Source organism: Haliotis rufescens, unplaced genomic scaffold, assembly GCF_023055435.1.
Source record: "Haliotis rufescens isolate VD_foot unplaced genomic scaffold, xgHalRufe1.0.p SCAF_17, whole genome shotgun sequence".
In the NCBI taxonomy this organism is placed as follows: Eukaryota; Metazoa; Mollusca; class Gastropoda; order Lepetellida; family Haliotidae; genus Haliotis; species Haliotis rufescens.
Genome location: NW_025963857.1, coordinates 13,487,790 through 13,513,148, shown reverse-complemented (window position 1 = coordinate 13,513,148; position 25,359 = coordinate 13,487,790). Strand labels below are relative to the sequence as shown.

The 25,359-nt window shown below is 45.4% G+C and overlaps 1 protein-coding gene across 1 annotated transcript; it reads left to right on the top strand.

The window, feature by feature from the left end:
• Positions 1-169: 169 nt before the first annotated feature.
• Positions 170-24,174, top strand: LOC124140882 (annulin-like). Its single transcript, XM_046508701.2, has 17 exons — positions 170-226; positions 1,686-1,786; positions 2,574-2,689; positions 4,428-4,706; positions 5,389-5,661; positions 7,144-7,262; positions 8,128-8,241; positions 8,546-8,720; positions 9,382-9,526; positions 10,119-10,231; positions 10,788-10,953; positions 12,467-12,597; positions 19,958-20,064; positions 20,849-21,053; positions 21,460-21,620; positions 22,546-22,691; positions 23,196-24,174. Exons 2-17 carry the CDS (start codon positions 1,734-1,736, stop codon positions 23,356-23,358), a joined length of 2,466 nt encoding a protein of 821 aa, XP_046364657.2. The 5' UTR covers positions 170-226; positions 1,686-1,733; the 3' UTR covers positions 23,359-24,174.
• Positions 24,175-25,359: the final 1,185 nt, after the last annotated feature.

Here is a 25,359-nt window from a genome sequence, read left to right as displayed (position 1 = left end):
TGAACAAGTATATGTAGTGCCATAAAATTCGAAGTTGACTCATGCATCCGGGACACGCGCGGCCACGTGCCCGGAATATGTGTTATCCATCACATCCACACAGGCCGCCATATTAACCAGAAGGTAAGAGTTTAGATATTAACGTTTGCTTGAAAACGGAGCTGAAAGTAGACTTCAACTCGCGGCAACACAATCTGGCGCTACTTCTTGAAAAACATCAAACCTGGTATGTAGGCAGAGATCGAGATAACTGATCATCTCGGGGCTGCTGTTTGATTTTGGCAGACTATAGGAAATTTGCATCTCCTGTCCAGTCTAATATTATATGTTCAACTTACTTCACCTAGTTTACTGTCAAATTTGTGAAGTTTGCATTCAGTTTTTTATGTTTAATTTAGTTGGTTAAAAATCATGTTTATTTTATTTTATTTGAAGTTGATTTTAACAGTAAAGCTAAGCATTCGTGTGTGACCATGCATTTGCTCATACCACGATTCATTTTACTGCTGACTTGAGAAGAAAGCCCAAACTGAAGCAGTTTGATGGACGTGTACCACTTTAGTGAAACCCACGAGCATGGGCATGGTGCTTACAAACCTAAACCGGTGAATCGGTTATTCGAACCCATGATGATAGCGTTTTTGGCTGAGCAAAGGGATACAACTGAGTGACGAGCACCAATGTTAATTTTGAACGCAAAACATTCTGCATGGATGGTTTCAAATGGAAATGTTTTCACGGCAATCCTCCCTGGCAATAGCAGCGATACGTATCACGCACTACAATGAAACTTCTTTAATCTGGACGTACCCATACTAGTGAAACGTCCGTATAAAAACAGTCCGGGTTTACAACCCATTGATACAGCACAATGCACATAGTGTATAACAGCAGTGAAGATCCGGGTTAGAATAGGTCTTCAGCAACCTATGCTTGTTGTAAGAGGCGACTAACGGGATCGGATGGTCAGACTCGCTGACTTGGTTGATGCATGTCATCGTATCCCATTTGCGTAGATCGATGCTCATTATGTCAATCACTGGATTGTTTGGTTTAGATATGAGTATTTACAGATCGTCGTCACATAGCTAAAATAGAGCTGAGTGCGGCGTTAAAAAAAAACAAGAAAAAAAACATAGTTGGTATAAATGCAGCATGATGTATCAATGCACACGTTAGCATCAGCAAGGGCGTTTTGGACAGCGGGGTTTTACTGTATTTCTTCACTACAAGTATTTGTATTTGTTGCGGACTGTAGGCATATTAATTTGTTATCTGGTACATATTACACTGTGACGATTATCATTCTGGCTACGAACGAAGCCATGGTTGGGTTACCGTCAAGAATACAATCATGCTGTCCCGTTACGATGTGACTAGGGAAGAGCGTTAAAGCAAGCAAAATCATTCACGCCTGCAATATTTATTCAGCTTCCCTAGTTGCGGGAGGTGAGGGACGGGGATTGGAGGCCCTGTAACCTGAGCCCCATTTCGCCGTACATCACGCTTCGTCGTGCCAGGATCTGCTGTACCAGATTCGCCCCGATTATGACCCTTGATCTGTCTGCACCATACCCGTGTTCATATGTAAACACCAAACAATTATTTTCCCTCAATAAGCTGACAAATCTAGTTATAACTGACGTATTAGTTGAACCCAACTCACTCGCTCATCCCTTCTAAAGGTATTCTTGAGGTTGCAATTGACGCCGACGGGAGTAAAGGCCGCCGCCATGTTCAGACGGTACGGAGGGAACACGCCGCGCACGTCTACCAGCAGACCACGGTTCGTACTGAATTATTTCTATGTGAATAAATTCGGGAAAACCTTCACAAAAAGGTTCTGCATCGTATAGGATTGGAGGGTTGGTAGGTTTTCATAAAATATCTGAAGTTTGAGAAAACTCACTTTTTTATTTAAGTTTTTGGATTGTATTTAAATCAATTTATAAATCAACTTAACTTTACAAAGTAGACAAATTTGGACTTAAACAAATAACTACAAGGTGAGCTGACTTAGTAGACAATGCTGCTATGCAAGTGAGTGAGTGAGTGAGTTTGGTTTTACGCCGCTTTTAGCAATATTCCAGCAATATCACGGCTGGGGTCACCAGAAATGGGCTTCACGCATTGTACCCATGTCGGGAATCGAACCCGGGTCTTCGGCGTGACGAGCGAACGCTTTAACCACTAGGCTACCCGACCGCCCCTGCTATGCAAGTTTGGGACCTAGTAAACTTTCCCAGATGAGTTCCGTATGGAATAACGTGTTCTGTGGGGTTGTTGGGTCTGTGTTGATTGTTTATGGCAAGGCTTCTGCGACAAGTATATTGTGTGGATAGGGTGTTTATATAATTGCTGCGCTTGTACGCCCGGTACAATTGCTTGAGACAGTAAGATATCACCGGACGTCATCAAACACTCGATTTACTATTTAAGCTGATGTTATTGGAGATGTTGTTTGAGGCTTTATATGCATCTACTCTTCAAGAACACATTTCTTGCATTAAAACGTGTTTATATCCAGTCAATATTCTCCGACCACCCTACATGTGAAGCGCGTCTGTTTTCAGAGTGATCCCGAGTGACGACAGTGTCTACCCCACCTACTCCTATGGACGACGTCGAGCTCGAGTGTGGGACCGTGACAGAGTCTTTTGGGGGCCAAACGACATCAGGCTCTACTGCGGTATATCTCACCCTGCTAAAACAACAAAGCATAATATAAAAAGCGTAATAAAAAATCACATTTTGTTACATGACGGCGGAGAGACTTGGCTCCACTGTCCTGCTGCTGTCTGGATGATGGCGATGTTCTGTGGGGGGCTGGGACAGTGCCCCTGTCGGTGGAGACCCGTGAAGATTCCGGGGTAGAATAGGTCTTCAGCAACCCATACTTGCCGTAAAAGGCGACTATGCTTGTCGTAAAAGGCGACTAACGGGATCGGGTGGTCAGACTCGCTGACTTGGTTGATGCATGTCATTGGTCCCAATCGCGTGGATCGATGCGCATGATGTCAATCACTGGATTGTCTGGTGCAGACTCGATTATTTACAGACCGCCGTCATATAGCTGGAATATTGCTGAGTGCGGCGTTATACAACCAACCAACCAACCAACCCCTGTCGGTGGAATATTAACGTTTGTATGTTTGTTGTTTGACGCCGCGCTCAGCAATACTCCAGCTATATCACGGTGGTGTGTAAATAATCGAGTCTGGACCAGACAATCTAGTGGTTGATATCATGAGCATCAATCCACGCAACTTGGATACAATGACAAACATCAACCAAGTCAGCGAGCCAGACCACTCGATCCCGTTAGTCGCCTCTTACGACGAGCATGGGTTGCTGAAGACCTATTCTAACCCGAATTATCTGCCCAAACTAATTCTATTGGCCGTAAAAGGCAAAACGGTGATGGAGATTAAATGAATGAATCACTGAAAATCAGTGATGACACCAGGCGTTCGCGAAAACGGTAAACATGTCCTGCTCTACCTGTAGCACTCGCCACAGTTTGCATGAAGAAGTGTTTGTTTGTTTCCTAATACCGCACTCAGCAATACTCCTGCCATACGACGGCCTGTAAACAACTGAGTCTTGACCAGACAATCCAATGAAAGCTAGGGTAAACGTGAGCTGTTCCCACACATCTTACAATGTTCATAAAAGTTATCCTAGCGTTACGACAGTTGTATGTCAATGTTACGTATAGTATGGGACTAACGATTGTCGTTGTGCTAAGATCGCTTTGACATTTTTGGGGTAAATCTATCTTTATCATTAATACCGGCGAGCAAATGTGTTTGACAATTTTATTCCTATGAATGTCCCATGATTTGTTGCCCATTTTTCACGGGCAGAGGGAAGAGGGAAGAGGTCTTCAGCATCCTATGCTTGTCCTAAGAGTCGACTAACAGGATCGGGTGGTCAGGCTCGCTGACTTGGTTGGTGCAAGTCATCGTATCCCAACTGCGTAGATCGATGCTCATGATGTAAATCACTGGAATGTCTGGCCCAGGCTCGAATATTTTCAGACCGCCGTCATACGCTGGTATACGCTGAATGTGGCTTTAAACAACAAACAAACAAAACACTCCAGTTATAGATATAAATGTTTCATGTATAACATCACACTTTGAGTGAGCAGATAAACTCAATGGTGCCTGACAGACTTGAATCGAACTTTCGAGAAGAACTCGCTAGGACCGCCATTTTGCCTGATGCCAGTACCCGTTAATCCTTGCTTGAACCCCTTAATGCCAAGCGCCAGACAGGGTAACAACAAGTACCACAATTTAACGTCTTTTGGTATGACGCGGCCGGGGATCGAACCCCGGACCTTCCGCTCTCCGGGCGGACGCTCTACCACTAGACCACGGAGGCGGTCAGATTTTGAAGTAATGACTGTCAATGTTGTCTAGATTCTGATGAGGACGAGAACGAGGAGGAATGTATCTCCGAAGTGGTTGCCCCCCTGCTCGAGACTAAGCTGCACGTGACGTACGTGGACCTGCACGTGCCGGACAACACAGCTGCCCATCACACTGACCGCTATGAGTGTACCGGAGACAGGGTCAGTGACGGCACGGAGCACAAGGCACGGCTTGTCCTCCGTCGAGGGCAGGAGTTCAAGATGACCCTTCACTTCGACAGACCTTACGATATTCCTAAGAACGATATCACGCTTACCTTTCATTTGGGTATGTACCAAGCCTGGAATGAACCCTAAAGGTCAAAAGATATTCTCAAAACATATTTACGAGGTGTTTCATTTTATGTTTTACAAACACAAGAGAATGAAAAATGTAGACCCGTCATAGTTACTTTAGTGAGTGAGAGAGTGAGTGAGTATGGTTTTACGCCGCTTTTAGCAATATTCCAGTAATATCACGGAAGGGGGACACCAGAAATGGGCTTCTCACATTTACCCATGTCGGGAATCGAACCCGGGTCTTCGGCGTGACGATCGAACGCTTTAACCACTAGGCTACCCGACCGCCCAGTTACTTTAGTAATGTCAGTTAGGCAGTGGTTAGAACGTCTCATCCGACTGAAATTCTGATTTGGAAGGATTTATGAAGGTAATTATTTGTGCCAAAAGCAAAATTGATTTGAAACACTCGTCTCTTAGTAGAGACAAGTTAGGTCAGTGGGTTGTGCTTGTTGGGTTAAAAAGTGGGTTCGATTTTCGCTTGGTGATTTATGAGGCCCACGATTATTGATTGATTAAACACTGTCGTCTTTTAGTAGTGGACAAAAAGTTAGGCAGTGATATAATTTGCTTTGAGTTTTAGATGGATTAATTTATTATTGGTGTCTCAAGTTAATTGCTTGAAACGGGATTAAAACAATTCTCTTCCACTCACTCTATTAATGTTACAGAGGGCAGCTACAAGGCAGCTCGGACCACCAGCGCCACCATCAAGGTGGACGAGTCTGGATACACTAGCTTCGACAAGAAGACGTGGGGCGCCTCCGTGGTTCGACAGGCGGACAAATCTCTGACGCTGTCCGTATTCGCGCCTGCTTACATCCCTGTTGGGGAGTGGGACTTCAGTGTGACTACCATCGTTGATGTCGAGGACGGTGAAGATCTCATCTGGGAGTACAAGCACAACGAACAAATTTATATCATCTTCAACCCTTGGTGCAAAGGTACACGTTTGAGAAGCAGCATTGGGTTGATCAACACATCGCGAGCTTAACACTGCCACCATTCTTTAATTTGTGTATACAAAGATAGTCTGTATGTAAAATCTGTTTTGTGTTGTGGTCAGTTTGTACGCCAGAGTTTTGTGTATCCATAAACGACTCATCACAATCCGGATTGCTTAAGCAAACTATTTTGGTATGATCTGATTCAGAGGCCTGGAACAACTCTTAGTTCGATTATTATATGCGTATTGAATACGGTAAAATGGTCCCAATTTGCTTAAGCGCTAGTGCAGATTATTGAGAAACTTTGAGTGCTGAAAGATTCTGAACCTAACTATGGTTTACTGCGTTGATGGAGTTGTTTGCTGATTATTTTTTAACATAATCCGCTCCAAGGTCCACACACTTCTGGCAGCGATGCTGGGGTGCCTGGATCCCACTGATGTAGAAGGCTTCCCCTTTGACCTGTACGTCATTGCCATTTCCACAATCTTGCCAGACAGTTCTTTCTTCAAATGTGGGAAGAGCAGGCAAATCTGAAGAATACGAAGGATGTTCAATGCGTTCAAAGTCAGTCATGCATTGTACTTGGAGTGGATTTTCTACGACGTTTAGCCTTGCTATTCTGTCTGTTGCCGCAGCAGATTAGCGTAGTATTGTCCATTAATTCATTACCTGTCGGGAGGTAGTCCACCTGTAGGCTTCCTTGGGAATCCTAGAAACCCGAAGCTATTACTTTGTCAGTTCATGTAACAGACTTTGCCTTCCCTTGCCTTCCACTGCTTTGACTGTTGTCTCCCATTGATAATTTAGAACCCAAGACTCATCCATAGTTACAAATCGTTAAAAAAAAACAGCTGGATCTGCTTCTCACGAGATGTGATGAACGTAGTACGTTTCTCATCAGGAGTCTGAAGACCTGGAACCAAGTGTGCTGAAAACTGTCATGCCCAGTTCTCAAAAATCTCATTAGAGAAGCCCACTGTATTGGTTATGTAACGTGTGGCGAGTCGCCGATTATCCATAATAAATCTTCAATGCCCTCGCTTCCCCTCCGCTGCCCGCCTCTTAACAGTGTCAAAGAAGCGTTATCTCTCATTTTGAAACCATGTACACATGGATGGTTGATGGTGCTAGCCCATTTGCCTGGAGATGCTTGATGACAGGGTGGAACCAATTTTGTCCTTCTACAGAGAATACATAATCAATTTGGTGCTTGCAGAAATGTGCTGTCTGGTTGTGTACTCGGTTCATATGCAGCCTGTGAGCATGGAATATATCGTACTTAATACATGCAAACAGTTAGGTATGTACTGTACATGCTTTGTAGTTAGGTTCAGAATGTTTTAGCCACCCATCGTCAACCTAAACCGACTCAGACACAACGCTCAGTCGTCATTGAAGAGCAACTGAACAACAACATTTGCATCGTGGTTCGTGATGTAAGTGAGCCCTCAGTATCCACCCTCTGCTCTATTACAGATGACTGGGTGTACCTTGAACATGAGGACTGGATGAAAGAGGCTCTTCTCAGTGACTCGGGAGTGTTGTATTTTGGCAGCCCATCAAGAGTCGGTGCCCGTCCTTGGTGTTTCGGTCAGGTAAGACAGCTACAGTGTGCTGGCCGGTCTGTTTTTTTATTGCCCCGGATTCTATCCGAAGAGACATCAAACTCAGTTAATCTGAAATATATTAACCTCAACTTAAATATTCAAAATGGTATGGGGCGCTGGGGTAGCCTAGAGAACTAAACGTTCGTTCGTCACGCCGAAGACCTGGGTTTGATGCCCTACATGGCATATTGCTAAAAGCGGCATAAAAACATACTCACTCACTCAAAAGTGTATAGTTATAGAGAAAACTACCAGATTATGATATATGTAAAGAACCCAACCAATACCGAAGTTTTGTTTTGATCTTTAGCCCAATTAATTACCAGTAGAGTTTAAATGTATAAAGAGAAAAATGAAAAAAATTCAAATATTCACAGTATCATAAATATGAGCCTGAACACAATTAACTACCTTTGCCTCCGAGTATACTCTAAGTACACGACCCATGAAGATCCTAGGTAGGTCTTCAGCAACTCATGCTTGCCGTAAAAGCCGACTATGCTTGTCGTAAGAGGCGACTGAAGAGATTGGGTCGCTGACTTTTGTTGATGCAAATCATCGCATCCCAAATGCATGGATCGATGCTCATGATGTCAATCAGTGGATTGTCTGGTCCAGACTCGATTATTTACAGACCGCCATCATATAGCTGGAATATTGCTGAGTGCGGCGTTAAACAACACAAAACAAACTCTGGGTATGCACATATCCAACGATGACCTTTCCGTGAGTTCCAAACTTGCAATGGGTACCAGCCATTCTCTGTCTTGCGTTACGTCGCTTTGTGGCTGAAACAATGCCGATGCGACGTTAAATTTTAACTCACTCACAAACTCACTGTCTTGCGTTACAGTTTGATGACGGTATACTAGATGCTGCCCTCCATCTCATCAGGAAGGGCTTCGGCTACGAGGCTTCATCTGCCATGGGAGACGCTGCTAAGGTGGCGAGAATCCTGGCCAAGCTGGTGAGTGTGGTGTCCAAGGTTACGGCAGGAATCTGCTAATGGATCTTCTTGTACATACGACAATAGCTGAGTTCCATGCGTAAGAAAGAGGTACAAGCTTCCTCGGCATGCGTAAGGTATAAATGCAAGCCAATGTAAGCTATTTTTACTTTATATCTTTCCAATCTATTTCTGACTCCGGCACAAAATACAGTGCGTAATATAATTTTGGTTCCTTTCAAGTTGTTATTAGCGTTGACGTCATGCGCAGTTAAAATCTCCCTTATTCACCCTGGTCATCAATGACCACCCGTTATGTTCTCAGGTGAACGCCCCTGACGATGACGGCGTGGTGATGGGCAACTGGACAGGGGAGTACGAAGGGGGGACATCACCCTCCACTTGGGTGGGCAGCGTGAAGATTCTGCGGGAGTACATGTCTACAGCTAAGCCTGTCAAGTTCGGACAGTGCTGGGTGTTTGCTGGTGTTCTTACAACAGGTAAAATTCGTGATTAATCGGGTTGAATTTCTTTGCGTTGTTACTGAGCTTTACCGCTGCTTCAACCACTATCCATTCATCACGGCGTGTCAGTTAAAGGTGAAGATAAGCAAAACAGAGTGACTGATATCATCTTTACCGCTTCAGTGATAGTCATGACCAACAGCAGGGTATGCTGCCGACGATCCTAATCGATGACACCCTTCGATTCGAACCGAAAACCAGCGGATCTTGGTTTGTCTAGTGTGCAGTGAAAAGCGGCGTCTCAGTTCACCCGTGAAGATTCCGGGGTATAATAGGTCTTCAGCAACCCATGCTTGCCGTAAAATGCGACTATGCTTGTCGTAAGAGGCGACTAACGGGATGGGGTGGCCAGGCTCGCTGACTTGGTTGATACATGTCATCGATCCCAATTGCGTGGATCGATGCTCATGATATTAATCACTGGATTGTCTGGTCCAGACTCGATTATTTACAGACCGCCGTCATATAGCTGGAATATTGCTGAGTGCGGCGTTAAACAACAAACCAACCAACCAAATCAAATAGCTGGAATATTGCTGAGAGCAGCGTTAAATTAATCAAGAAGAAAAAACAATTTGGCGGCTGAAGTTAAGCATATTTCTGTCAACGCTTACGACTGACTTGTGGTCTGTTTAAGTGTGCCGGGCGTTGGGCTTGCCGTGTCGTAACATCACAAACTTCGCCTCTGCTCACAACACCGACGCCGACCACCTCAGCATCGACAGGATCAATGTCAAGGACGAGAACGGCGAATGGACAGACATCTCCAACGACTCCGTGTGGTACGTACGTTGGGCAGGGAGTAAGGGTGACTGTCACGTCAAGTGATGATTGGTCGACTATAGCTAGTGTCCTCTGTCTTTCGTGTCAAACAAACTCAGCACAACCCTAGCTCCAACTGAGAGGGGACCCCAGCAATCCTGCCTTTCCATCATTTTACCCCATGTTTCCACATCTTTGAGGAAGGCGACTATGCTTGTCGTAAAAGGCGACTATGCTTGTCGTAAAAGGCGACTATGCTTGTCGTAAAAGGCGACTATGCTTGTCGTAAAAGGCGACTAACGGTATCTTGGGTGGTCAGCCTCGCTGACTTGGTTGATGCAGGTCATCGATCCCAATTGCGTGGATCAATGCTCATGATATCAATCACTGGATTATCTGGTCGAGACTCGATTATTTTACAGACCGCCGTCATATAGCTGTAATATTGCTGAGTGTGGCGTAAAACAACAAACCAACCAACCAACATCTTTGAGGATGTATCTAAGATGTCATGTCTCCTCAGTTGCCCTTATCTGTGAAATTAATGATGCGTCCGTCATCTGCTATCGTTTCAGCCAATATATAAAATTGTTTCATGAATTCGTAATTCAGGAATTTCCATGTGTGGAACGAGGTGTGGATGAGACGACCAGATCTCAGCGACACCAACCATTACGACGGCTGGCAGGTGATCGACGCCACGCCACAAGAGACAAGCTACGACGGTAGGTTATTCTGCTTAACCTGCAGCCATCTCGATATACCTACATTATTCACAGAAGCCATTTTTTTTCAGTTCGAGCCCAGAGTCGTCCCAGATATGATTGTTGGTGAGCCAACACCGCCCCCACGCTCGGAAGTCACCAAAGTACAGATGGGGAGTCTTTATCTGGATAGATTGCTTACTGCGGCGTTAAACAAAATTTACATTTGGAGTTATTTTAGCGCCATGATTGTTGTACATGAACGATGATAGCATCGTTGAGGTCGTTGTTGGTAACGCCGCAGTTAGTATTATTGTTTACCACTAAGGCACGTAAGTAATGGAAACTGGGCAAGGCAAGCCAGTGACTGTAAGCATGAGAAACGTTCCGCGCCATCGGACAAGTTGACGCTTAATCAGCCAAGTCACGGAGCCATGCGGGGAATCAGATCCATTTTTGCTCTACCCTCACTACAAGCATAGGTTATTGACGGTATCCTTATTGAGTGAGTATGCCACAAGTCTATTAAATCTAGCATTTCTGTAGTGTATTTCATGGTGTTCGTCCTGATTCTCAGGGGTGTTCACGTGTGGCCCGTGTCCAGTGAGGGCCATCAAGGAGGGTGACATCAACGTGGGATCCGACGGTGCCTTCATCTTCTGCGAGGTGAACGCCGACACGGTGGAATGGACGAAGGACGAGAAGACGGGCATGCTGGTGGAGACGAAGCGCATCCCCAACAGGTATAGTACTGAAGGGATGGGATGCAGTACTGAAGGGATGGGATGCTGTAGTGAAGGGATAGGGTGCAGTACTGGAGGGGTGGGGTGCAGTACTGGAGGGGTGGGTGCAGTACTGGAGGGGTGGGGTGCAGTACTGGAGGGATGGGATGCAGTACTGAAGGGATGGGATGCAGTATGGGAGGGGTGGGGTGCAGTACTGGAGGGATAGGGTGCAGTACTGGAGGGGTGGGGTGCAGTACTGAAGGGATGGGATGCAGTACTGAAGGGATGGGATGCTGTAGTGAAGGGATAGGGTGCAGTACTGGAGGGGTGGGGTGCAGTACTGGAGGGGTGGGTGCAGTACTGGAGGGGTGGGGTGGGGTGCAGTACTGGAGGGGTGGGTGCAGTACTGGAGGGATGGGATGCAGTACTGAAGGGATGGGACGCAGTATGGGAGGGGTGGGGTGCAGTACTGGAGGGATGGGGTGCAGTACTGGAGGGGTGGGGTGCAGTACTGGAGGAGTGGGGTGCAGTACTGGAGGGATGGGATGCAGTACTGAAGGGATGGGATGCTGTAGTGAAGGGATAGGGTGCAGTACTGGAGGGGTGGGGTGCAGTACTGGAGGGATGGGTGCAGTACTGGAGGGGTGGGGTGCAGTACTGGAGGGGTGGGGTGCAGTACTGGAGGGATGGGATGCAGTACTGAAGGGATGGGATGCAGTATGGGAGGGCCGGGGTGCAGTACTGGAGGGATGGGGTGCAGTACTGGAGGGGTGGGGTGCAGTACTGAAGGGATGGGATGCAGTACTGAAGGGATGGGATGCTGTAGTGAAGGGATAGGGTGCAGTACTGGAGGGGTGGGGTGCAGTACTGGAGGGGTGGGTGCAGTACTGGAGGGGTGGGGTGCAGTACTGGAGGGGTGGGGTGCAGTACTGGAGGGATGGGATGCAGTACGGAAGGGATGGGATGCAGTACTGAAGGGATGGGATGCAGTACTGAAGGGATGGGATGCAGTACTGAAGGGATACGATGCAGTACTGGAGGGGTGGGATGCAGTACTGAAGGGGTGGGGTGCAGTACTGGATGGATAGGGTGCAGTACTTGAGGAATGGGATGCTGTAGTGAAGGGATAGGGTGCAGTACTTGGTGGGTTGGGTACAGTACTGGAAGGATAGGGTGCAGTACTTGGTGGGTGGGATGCAGTACTTGAGGGTGAGGTGAAGTAGTGAAGGGATGGGGTGCAGTACTGGGGTGGGGTGGGGTGGGGTGGGGTGGGGTGCAGTAATGTAAGGAAGGGTTGTGGTACTGTAAGGATGGATTGCATTACTGTACAGGTACACTGTAGGTTCATCTGATGAAAGGTTGATAGCAGTCCGTGGTAACTTGATTGCAGTGCAAGTTAGTTTTGCAGTCAAGGGAAACGGCGGCCATTTATCAGACACTAGGATCGAGGGGAAGTTAAGATAATTGTCCCCTTTTCAGCATACGTTGTATTAGTCGTATGTCACACGGCAGTGTCATCTCTTTGTTCCAGTATCGGCCTCTGTATGTCCACACACATCCCCAATGGACGCTCGTTCCGCGGGGAGACCATGGGCTCCCTCAACTGTGTGCGGGACAGGCTGGAGCGCCTGGACGTCACTGACGAGTACAAGTACAGAGAGGGTGAGCACAACTACACACAGGCTTAGAAAACAAGACGTTAGTGAGTGAGTGAGTGAGTTTGGTTTTACGCCGCTTTTAGCAATATTCCAGCAATATCACGGCGGGGGACACCAGAAATGGGCTTCACGCATTGTACCCATGTCGGGAATCGAACCCGGGTCTTCGGCGTGACGAGCGAACGCTGTAACCACTAGGCTACCCGACCGCCCCAAACAAGACGTTAAATCGGAAAGTGTGTGCAAATACTCACAAAGTGCTAATCAAAAGTTACAAAAACGTTTGAAATGTACCCCCTGCTGATATCATGATAAAAAGGATTCTGTTGGATGGAAAACCCACGCTACCACATTCTCAAACTTAAGTATTTGATATTTTTTATCCGATATTGAACATTTGAACCACCTCATCAGGCCTAAAGCAGTCGGCAAAACTAGTTAGAGGCTGAAAGTAATAATGCTTAGTGTGAATCGCACAATGACTGAGTGTGAGTGAGTACGGTTTTACGCCGCTTTTAGCAATATTCCAACAATATCACGGCGGGGGACACCAGAAATGGACTTCACATATTGTACCCATGTCGGGAATCGGCGTGACGAACGAACGCTTTAACCACTAGGCTACCCGACCAACCGTGAATCGCACAAACACACCCCGGGACGTCATGACAACTTAGTCAACTATATTTCATTACCATGTCTGAACAGCGTGTCGTCCACTTGCGATTGGATTTGTCATAACATAACACTCTTATGCATTAAACATTTCTACCTTGATCGATCAGCTCTTATTCGTCAAACGCTTGTAAGGTTGGCGTCCTTTGTTTGAAAAGCCTTTAAAGTATGTATGTATGATTCTTAGAAATAAAATAAAGTAATATAAATTTGTTTGGTCATCAGCGAAAGGTTTGGTTAATATTCCAAATACGAGCGGACGCAACATGTGATGTGATTGGAATATAAATCGCATGCATTTGGCATACAATCAAACGTTCTTTAATGTCTTGTTCGCAGAAGATCTAAGATGCGAGACTTTTTTCGTTGCTTTCTTCGTCGACCTTGTTGTACAAAAATAGACCACAGAACAGGTTTGGCATAGACTAGCTGCACTGTTGCAAGGGTGTGACTGCTTCAAGACTTATTAATATTTATCTATATGTTATATGTGACAAAGTTCAGTAACCAGGGTGATACAGTAAAGTGCGATAATACCTTGACTCCTACAGTGGTTCGGTGTCTGGGTTCATGGTCCCATTACTGACGAGAAATAAATGTGACGGAGATGTGTAGCTAATCCAAGCACATGTGTTGTATGTAGTAAGACAGGGATGTATCTGGAGCCATGTGTCGTGTGTAATGAGACAGGGATGTATCTGGGGCCATGTGTTGTGTGTAATGAGACAGTGGTGTATCTGGGGCCATGGGTCGTGTGTAATGAGACAGTGGTGTATCTGGGGCCATGTGTTGTGTGTAATGAGACAGTGGTGTATCTGGAGCTATGTGTTGTGTGTAATGAGACAGTGGTGTATCTGGGGCCATGTGTTGTGTGTAATGAGACAGTGGTGTATCTGGGGCCATGTGTTGTGTGTAATGAGACAGTGGTGTATCTGGGGCCATGGGTCGTGTGTAATGAGACAGTGGTGTATCTGGGGCCATGTGTTGTGTGTAATGAGACAGGGGCGTATCTGGAGCTATGTGTTGTGTGTAATGAGACAGGGATGTATCTGGGGCCATGTGTCGTGTGTAATGAGACAGGGGCGTATCTGGAGCTATGTGTTGTGTGTAATGAGACAGGGATGTATCTGGGGCCATGTGTCGTGTGTAATGAGACAGGGGCGTATCTGGAGCTATGTGTTGTGTGTAATGAGACAGGGATGTATCTGGGGCCATGTGTCGTGTGTAATGAGACAGTGGTGTATCTGGAGCTATGTGTTGTGTGTAATGAGCCAGGGATGTACCTGGGGCCATGTGTCGTGTGTAATGAGACAGGGATGTACCTGGGGCCATGTGTTGTGTATAGCTAGACAGGGGTGTGTCTGGGGCCATGTGTTGTGTATAGCTAGACAGGGGTGTGTCTGGGGCCATGTGTTGTGTATAGCTAGACAGGGATGTATCTGGGGCCATGTGTTGTGTGTAATGAGACAGGGATGTATCTGGAACCATGTGTTGTGTATAGCTAGACAGGGGTGTGTCTGGGGCCATGTGTTGTGTATAGTTAGACAGAGGTGTGTCTGGGGCCATGTGTTGTCTGTAATGAGACAGGTGTGAATCTGAAGCCATGTGTTGTGTGTAATGAGACAGGGATGTATCTGGAGCCATATGTTATCTGTAATAAGACAGGGATGTATCTGGGGCCATGTGTTGTCTGTAATGAGACAGGGATGTACCTGGGGCCATGTGTTGTCTGTAATGAGACAGGGATGTATCTGGGGCCATGTGTTGTCTGTAATGAGACAGGGATGTATCTGGGGCCATGTGTTGTCTGTAATGAGACAGGGATGTATCTGGGGCCATGTATTGTGTTTAATGAGACAGGGATGTACCTGGGGCCATGTGTTGTGTTTAATGAGACAGAGATGTACCTGGGGCCATGTGTTGTCTGTAATGAGACATGGATGTATCTGGACCCATGTGTTGTCTGTAATGAGACATGGATGTATCTGGACCCATGTGTTGTCTGTAATGAGACATGGATGTATCTGGGGCCATGTGTTGTCTGTAATGAGACAGGGGTGTATCTGGGACCATGTGTTGTCTGTAATGAGACAGGGATGTATCTGGGGCCATGTGTTGTCTGTAATGAGACAGGGGTGTATCTGGAACCATGTGTTGTCTGTAATGAGACAGGGATGTATCTTGAACCATGTGTTGTCTGTAATGAGACAGGGATGTATCTGGGGCCATGTGTTGTCTGTAATGAGACAGGGGTGTATCTGGAACCATGTGTTGTCTGTAACGAGACAGGGGTGTATCTGGGGCCATGTGTTGTCTGTAATGAGACAGGGATGTATCTGGAACCATGTGTTGTCTGTAATGAGACAGGGATGTATCTGGGGCCATGTGTTGTCTGTAATGAGACAGGGATGTATCTGGAACCATGTCTTGTCTGTAATGAGACATGGATGTATCTGGGGCCATGTGTTGTCTGTAATGAGACAGGGGTGTATCTGGAACCATGTGTTGTCTGTAATGAGACAGGGGTGTATCTGGAGCCATGTGTCGTGTGTAATGAGACAGGGATGTATCTGGGGCCATGTGTTGTCTGTAATGAGACAGAGATGTACCTGGGACCATGTGTTGTCTGTAATGAGACAGGGATGTATCTGGGGCCATGTGTTGTCTGTAATGAGACAGGGGTGTATCTGGAACCATGTGTTGTCTGTAATGAGACAGGGATGTATCTTGAACCATGTGTTGTCTGTAATGAGACAGGGATGTATCTTGAACCATGTGTTGTCTGTAATGAGACAGGGGTGTATCTGGAACCATGTGTTGTCTGTAATGAGACAGGGATGTATCTTGAACCATGTGTTGTCTGTAATGAGACAGGGATGTATCTGGGGCCATGTGTTGTCTGTAACGAGACAGGGGTGTATCTGGGGCCATGTGTTGTCTGTAATGAGACAGGGATGTATCTGGAGCCATGTGTTGTGTGTAATGAGACAGGGGTGAATCTGGAGCCATGTGTTGTCTGTAATGAGACAGGGATGTATCTGGGGCCATGTCTTGTCTGTAATGAGACAGGGGTGAATCTGGAGCCATGTGTTGTCTGTAATGAGACAGGGGTGAATCTGGGGCCATGTGTTGTCTGTAATGAGACAGGGGTGTATCTGGAGCCATGTGTTGTCTGTAATGAGACAGGGGTGTATCTGGGGCCATGTGTTGTCTGTAATGAGACAGGGATGTATCTGGGGCCATGTCTTGTCTGTAATGAGACAGGGGTGAATCTGGAGCCATGTGTTGTCTGTAATGAGACAGGGGTGTATCTGGGGCCATGTGTTGTCTGTAATGAGACAGGGGTGTATCTGGAGCCATGTGTCGTGTGTAATGAGACAGGGATGTATCTGGGGCCATGTGTCGTCTGTAATGAGACAGGGATGTATCTGGGACCATGTGTTGTCTGTAATGAGACAGGGATGTATCTGGGGCCATGTGTTGTCTGTAATGAGACAGGGATGTATCTGGAACCATGTGTTGTCTTTAATGAGACAGGGGTGTATCTGGAACCATGTCTTGTCTGTAATGAGACAGGGATGTATCTGGAGCCATGTGTTGTCTGTAATGAGACAGGGGTGTATCTGGGGCCATGTGTTGTCTGTAATGAGACAAGGATGTATCTGGGGCCATGTCTTGTCTGTAATGAGACAGAGATGTATCTGGAACCATGTGTTGTCCTTAATGAGACAGGGGTGTATCTGGAACCATGTGTTGTCTGTAATGAGACAGGGATGTACCTGGGACCATGTGTTGTCTGTAATGAGACAGGGGTGTATCTGGGGCCATGGGTCGTGTGTAATGAGACAGGGATGTATCTGGACCCATGTGTTGTCTGTAATGAGACAGAGATGTACCTGGGACCATGTGTTGTCTGTAATGAGACAGGGGTGTATCTGGAGCCATGTGTCGTGTGTTATGAGACAGGGATGTATCTGGGGCCATGTGTCGTGTGTAATGAGACAGGGGTGTATCTTGGGCCATGGTCGTGTGTAATGAGACAGGGGTGTATCTGGAGCCATGTGACGTGTGGAATGGGAAAGAGATGTATCTGGAGCCATGTGTCGTGTGTAATGAGACAGGGGTGTATCTGGAGCCATGTGACGTGTGGAATGGGATAGAGATGTATCTGGAGCCATGTGTCGTGTGTAATGAGACAGGGATGTATGGAGCCATGTGTCGTGTGTAATAAGACAGGGATGTATCTGGAGCCATGTGTCGTGTGTAATGAGACAGGGGTGTATCTGGAGCCATGTGTCCTGTGTAATGAGACAGGGATGTATCTGGAGCCATGTGTTGTGTGTAATGAGACAGGGATGTATCTGGACCCATGTGTTGTCTGTAATGAGACAGGGATGTATCTGGACCCATGTGTTGTCTGTAATGAGACAGGGATGTATCTGGACCCATGTGTTGTCTGTAATGAGACAGGGATGTATCTGGACCCATGTGTTGTCTGTAATGAGACAGGGATGTATCTGGAGCCATTTGTTGTCTGTAATGAGACAGGGATGTATCTGGAGCCATATGTTATCTGTAATAAGACAGGGATGTATCTGGAACCATGTGTTGTATGTAATGAGACAGGGGTGTATCTGGAGCCATGTGTTGTCTGTAACGAGACAGGGGTGAATCTGGAGCCATGTGTTGTCTGTAATGAGACAGGGATGTATCTGGGGCCATGTGTTGTCTGTAACGAGAAAGGGGTGAATCTGGAGCCATGTGTTGTCTGTAACGAGACAGGGATGTATCTGGAGCCATGTGTTGTCTGTAATGAGACAGGGATGTATCTGGAGCCATGTGTTGTCTGTAATGAGACAGGGATGTATCTGGAGCCATATGTTATCTGTAATAAGACAGGGATGTATCTGGAGCCATATGTTATCTGTAATAAGACAGGGATGTATCTGGAGCCATGTGTTGTCTGTAACGAGACAGGGATGTATCTGGAGCCATGTGTTGTCTGTAATGAGACAGGGATGTATCTGGAGCCATGTGTTGTCTGTAATGAGACAGGGATGTATCTGGAGCCATATGTTATCTGTAATAAGACAGGGATGTATCTGGAGCCATATGTTATCTGTAATAAGACAGGGATGTATCTGGGGCCATGTGTTGTCTGTAATGAGACAGGGATGTATCTGGGGCCATGTGTTTCCGTAATGAGACAGGGATGTATCTAGAGCCATGTGTTGTCTGTAATGAGACAGGGATGTATCTGGAGCCATGTGTTGTCTGTAACGAGACAGGGGTGAATCTGGAGCCATGTGTTGTCTGTAATGAGACAGGGATGTATCTGGGGCCATGTGTTGTCTGTAACGAGAAAGGGGTGAATCTGGAGCCATGTGTTGTCTGTAACGAGACAGGGATGTATCTGGAGCCATGTGTTGTCTGTAATGAGACAGGGATGTATCTGGAGCCATGTGTTGTCTGTAATGAGACAGGGATGTATCTGGAGCCATATGTTATCTGTAATAAGACAGGGATGTATCTGGAGCCATATGTTATCTGTAATAAGACAGGGATGTATCTGGGGCCATGTGTTGTCTGTAATGAGACAGGGGTGTATCTGGAGCCATGTGACGTGTGGAATGGGAAAGAGATGTATCTGGAGCCATGTGTCGTGTGTAATGAGACAGGGGTGTATCTGGAGCCATGTGACGTGTGGAATGGGATAGAGATGTATCTGGAGCCATGTGTCGTGTGTAATGAGACAGGGATGTATGGAGCCATGTGTCGTGTGTAATAAGACAGGGATGTATCTGGAGCCATGTGTCGTGTGTAATGAGACAGGGGTGTATCTGGAGCCATGTGTCCTGTGTAATGAGACAGGGATGTATCTGGAGCCATGTGTTGTGTGTAATGAGACAGGGATGTATCTGGACCCATGTGTTGTCTGTAATGAGACAGGGATGTATCTGGACCCATGTGTTGTCTGTAATGAGACAGGGATGTATCTGGGGCCATGTGTTGTCTGTAATGAGAAAGGGGTGAATCTGGAGCCATGTGTTGTCTGTAACGAGACAGGGATGTATCTGGAGCCATGTGTTGTCTGTAATGAGACAGGGATGTATCTGGAGCCATGTGTTGTCTGTAATGAGACAGGGATGTATCTGGAGCCATGTGTTGTCTGTAATGAGACAGGGATGTATCTGGAGCCATGTGTTGTCTGTAATGAGACAGGGATGTATCTGGAGCCATATGTTATCTGTAATAAGACAGGGATGTATCTGGAGCCATATGTTATCTGTAATAAGACAGGGATGTATCTGGGGCCATGTGTTGTCTGTAATGAGACAGGGATGTATCTGGGGCCATGTGTTTCCGTAATGAGACAGGGATGTATCTAGAGCCATGTGTTGTCTGTAATGAGACAGGGATGTATCTGGAGCCATGTGTTGTCTGTAATGAGACAGGGATGTATCTGGAGCCATGTGTTGTCTGTAATGAGACAGGGATGTATCTGGAGCCATGTGTTGTGTGTAATGAGACAGGGATGTCCCTTTGGGCCATGTGTTGTGTATAGCTAGACAGGGATGTATCTGGGGCCATGTGTTGTGTATAGCTAGACAGGGATGTATCTGGGGCCATGTGTTGTCTGTAATGAGACAGTGATGTATCTGGAACCATTTCTTGTCTGTAATGTACAGGCAGTACCAGAGAGCGCACCGTTGTCCGCAAAGCTGAGATGATGTTCCGAAGGGCAGCGGCTTACCGCAGTGGGTTTGAAAGCAACAGGAAGAAAGCGGCAATGGAGGTTTGTTTGTTTTGTTTTTAGTTTGTTCGTTTGTTGTTTAACGCAGCACTCAGCAACATTCCAGCTGTATGACGTCGGCCTGTAAATAAGCGAGTCTGGATCAGACAATCCAGTGATTGACATCATGAGCATCGATTCACGCAATTTGGGTTGTCGACTATTTTGCTGCTTCATAGTCAGAATGCAATTGTTTGATTCACGTTTCATATCATTTCCTGAATCATCACTAACAGGCTAGGTTTAAGGGGCGGGATTTCAAGGATATATTTCACATTGTTTGTGATGTTTCTACATGTTCCCATGTGTTTTTTCAGGTTCACAAAAAGACCGCCTCCGTGGTCTAGTGGCAGAGCGTCCGCACGGAGAGCGGAAGGTCCGGGGTTCGATCCCCGGCCGCGTCATACCAAAAGACGTTAAAAGATGGTACTTGTTGTTACCCTGTCTGGCGCTCGGAATTAAGGGGCTAAAACAAGGACTGGTCGGCTCAGAGTCAGTATACTATGTCTGAGTGGGGTATTCATGTTAAACTGCGGCATGGTATCTCAGTGAGCTAGCACTATAAATCGGCATCAGTCCGGACTAGTACAATCAGCCACACAAACACACACACGTACATGCACGTCGCTATATACGTGCAATAATCTTTGACGCGACGTTAGACCCCATTTCACCTCACCTCAGGTGCATAAGTTTGTGACGGTGCGACCGATGGGGCAGGATAACCTGGTATCATCACTGTTTTGTCCTTTTGTTGCTTTCACTATGTCACTGTTCTAATTTTCAGACCATCAGCGTTGAGCTCGAACAAGAGGAGGATATATTTGTGGGCAACGGCTTCGAGTTTGTTGTGACTGTGAGGAACTCCGGGAACGCTGACCGCACTGTGAAGCAGTTGGTCGTCAAGGTGTACTACAAGACGTACTTCGACATCTACACCGGCATCGCGGGCGTCAGGAGGTTTGAAGCCTTCCCCGTCGACGGCGGAGATGGTAAGGGGCAGATAGGTTTCACGCAAAGAGAGAAGGAGAAAGGGGAGTTTGCGGATATGCATAGAGGAAGGCGTGTGCACGTGCGAGCATGTGTGCGTGCGTGCGCTCGTGCGTGTGTGTGTAAATGGTTAGACGGAGGAAGGGTGTGAGGGGTGGGATGGACAGAAAGGGCCGGGCTACGATGAGTATCGAAAGGACGGCTTAGGAGACAGATTTGAGTGACGTTGTGGTGGAAGGACGTTGCATGGCAGATAGACATTATGAGAATATGCCATGAAATAACTTTAAGGTGAAAACAAATAAATACAAAATGAAATGCTCGACATGTTCACTCCTGCTGTTTGGTTGATGACAATTAAAATATTCTGGTTTAGGTGTTTAAATGCGCCCTGTCCTCTATTCCTAGCGGTATCCTACCGGATCGTTGTTAACGAGGAGCGTGCGGCAAAACGTCCTCAAGATGGCTTCTACTTTGAGATCAAGGCTCTAGCAGAACTAAGCGACGCTTCAACAGTTGTTACAAGCACCATGGACTTCCGCCTGAGACGCCCTGATATGGAAATCGAGGTAAATGGAAAACAACATGGAGGTGATCTGATGCCGTTATATCTTCACGCTGACCGCCTCCGTGGTCGAGTGGGTACAGCATCTGCCCGGAGAGCGGAAGGTCGCTGGTTCGATCCTCTGGCCGTGTCATACCAAAAGATCGTACTTGTTATTACCCAGCCTGGCGCTCGGCATTGAGGGAAACCTGAATTTATAATATCTTCGTACGTTATATAGTGCAAGCTCGATAATATAAGGACATACAAGCTAGGAAATTATTTCATAAAACACATGCTAGGCGTAACTTGACATACGAATGCGCAAACACTGAATTTTTCAAATATTTACTCTGGTCTACAAGACTTGGTGCAATTTCCTTTTTTACTGCTTTGCGTCTGTTAACCATATCAAAAGTAGTTCAACATATGAAGCGAAATAGGCACTGTCTTGTCATGAGCAAGAATACCTGACATATTGATTCACCTTTATATTCAGATCATAATTATTGTCTCCCCAATACTAACACGCATACATGAATGTGTTGGGGGTGACAATAATTTATGAGCATGGGTATATTTCATCCGATTGACAGTGTTTCTACGACATCGCTAAAACCTGTTCACGTCTCTATCAATAACCGACCCAAAAACGGGTGTACACTAAATAATTAAAGCAAAGATGCCTCAGAAGATACAAAAAATCTGGCTACGGAGGGAGAACCTAATCACTCTCAAGACAGGGTACGGAGCAGAGTCCCATACCTTACGATTCTTTGTTGGTAATGCCAAACTTGATATTCCACGCACGGATGCAATAAGGATTTCCCTACCATTAGCTACCTTTTCAAATGAAAAAAATGGCTTAACAGAACAGTTTGCAGCAGTGTAATAATGTATTGGAGTTTAGTATTTCAAAAGTTCAATATTGTTCATCTATTGTATGGCAGGGCCCCGCGAGCTGTCGAAGATCTCAGACGATCGAACTCCAGGTGACCTTCACAAACCCCCTGAAGGTGGCGCTCACCAACTGCCAGGTGGACATCGAGGGGGGATTCAAATTTGTCAAACCTTCAATGGACAAGTTCCTCATTCCGTGAGTATTATCTTACCAAGTTCCTCAACCGTCAGTATGTTTTTTATCTTGCCAATTTCGATATTTTGCGAGTACTTCCAAGCAAAGGTCTTCCTTCTGTGAGTCCACTCTAGCAACAGATCTCCAATTGTCAAAAGGGACAGAAAATTCAATGATATAAATGATTTCATTGGATTTATCAAAAACGACAAGATCAGGTTTGTTGGCCTTGAAACGTCAGAGGGTGTAAACGGGCCTAATATTATTATCATTGTTATTATTGTTATAATGTTGTTGTTGATATGATGATGATGATGATGATGATGATGATGATGATGATGCGTGTACGCCCAGTCCAACAATACAATGCTGTCATCAGTTAAATGTTCTTGATATTATTTAAACCACCAACCAATGCTCTAGTAAAGGATTCTGGGCACGAAATAAACCAGTCAAATATTGGTTCGTCTTCAGACACTAATCGTATAATTCAATATCTTATGATGTATTTTCAATATTTTTCAGGAACATCGGACCTGGTCAAAAGTGGCGAGAAACGTTGACTGTAGTTCCCAAGCCACACCCCAAGGACAAGGACGAGAGGGCTCTGACCATCGGCCTCCACTGCAAACAACTGGCGGACATCAGCGGACACTACACGGTCAATATAGACAAGGGATACTTCTAGCTGACCATAGTTCACGTGGCTGGGGACTACTTTTAGTTGACCGCACCACCGCTAGCCAATCAGCAACAGGGACTTATTTTAGTTGATCAATCCACCGCTAGTCTGCGTCGAGTAGCACTATTTTATAACGGCACTACAACCAGTCTACGTCGATTCGCACTACTTTTGTTAAATCACACCACGGCTTGTCTACGTCCAAAGGGGTTAGTTTTAGTAGACCGCACCACCGCTAGACGTCATCGCAAGGGACTCCACCAACGCTTGTCAACATCACCAGGCGTTATATTTAGTTAACTTGACAACCGTCCGCCAACGTTAGTTTCCAGCACCCTTGTTTGACGACGAAGTAAGGCAAAAATTCGACAAGCCTGACACAACCAATATTCCTCTAACAGCAGGGCAGACAGGCTCCACTTTGTCACCTGAGTGTTAAAACTCAAATTATACATTTCAAAGACTGACACGTGTTCTTTTTTGTTTCCTATTCCAACCCGTGACATCAAGTCAATTTCAACAGGACACACTAAGCTCCGTATTTCAGCGATATTCATGATGACTTCATAATGAGCTAAGCGATCTTCGAGCTTTCATCGTCTTTCATCTACGCTGTATACACAAAGTGACACTAAGATCAGTAGTCGGACTTTGTGAATTGTGGTTAAAACAGGAAATACCTGGCCCCTCGTTACAAGCACGTCCCTGTGCCCTGCTGACACATGCATGTCACAAGGACGGTGTTACTATATTTAAGAATACACTACTATTGCATTTCGTTTTTAACAATTTATAATTTGAATAAATCATTTCCCTAAGAGATTTGTTGTTTTGTTTTGTTTTATTTAATGATAACCTGTTGAGTTAGAGCCTATTTTGAGAGGTTGCGTAGTGCAAATACCTGGTATGTACAGAGGTGTATTATGCATGCCAAGAAGCTGTAGTAACGTAACATTTCTTATAGAAGACATCCCGAAATTTGCAATGGTGTGCTAAAATAGGGGTGCATGTGAAACGTTGTCACGTTTAGGTTAATTAATACATTGACGTATGACTGTATAACTATTGTGTTTGGTTGTAGTTAAAGGTACGTTTTTTGCACTCGTGTGTTACGTTGTAGTTAGCGGTAAAATCGTAACACTATTATATTACGTTGTAATTTGTGGTATAACCGTTACACTATTATGTTACGTTGTAATTTGAGGTATAACCGTTACACTTTTATGTTACGTTGTAATTTGTGGTAAAACCGTTACACTATTATATTACGTTGTAATTTGAGGTATAACCGTTACACTTTTATGTTACGTTGGAATTTGTGGTAAAACCGTTACAATATTATATTACGTTGTAATGTGTGGTATAACCGTTACACTATTATATTACGTTGTAATTTGAGGTATAACCGTTAAACTTTTATGGCACGTTGTAATTTGTGGTATAACCGTTACACTATTATATTACATTGTAATTTGTGGTAAAACCGTTACACTATTATATTACGTTGTAATTTGAGGTATAACCGTTACACTTTTATGTTACGTTGTAATTTGTGGTAAAACCGTTACAATATTATATTACGTTGTAATTTGTGGTATAACCGTTACACTATTATATTACGTTGTAATTTGAGGTATAACCGTTACACTTTTATGTTACGTTGTAATTTGTGGTATAACCGTTACACTATTATATTACGTTGTAATTTGTGGTATAACCGTTATACTATTATATTTCGTTGTAATTTGTGGTATAACCGTTACACTATTATATTTCGTTGTAATTTGTGGTATAACCGTTACACTATTATATTACGTTGTAATTTGTGGTATAACCGTTACACTATTATATTACGTTGTAATTTGTGGTATAACCGTTACACTATTATATCACGTTGAATTTGTGGTATAACCGTTACACTATTCTGTTTCGTTGTAGTTTGTGGCACGTCTGTTACACAGTGTACGACAGTAACCACATTGTGGTGAAACCACCTGGTAAAACTGT

Bases quoted from the DNA above. Each gene is read 5' to 3' on its own strand.
- LOC124140882 (XM_046508701.2), top strand. From the start codon at position 1,734: ATGTTCAGACGGTACGGAGGGAACACGCCGCGCACGTCTACCAGCAGA. The intron at 1,787-2,573 runs GTTCGTACTGAA...GTCTGTTTTCAG, and splicing joins ACGTCTACCAGCAGACCACG to AGTGATCCCGAGTGACGACA. The intron at 9,527-10,118 runs GTACGTACGTTG...TTCGTAATTCAG, and splicing joins ATCTCCAACGACTCCGTGTG to GAATTTCCATGTGTGGAACG.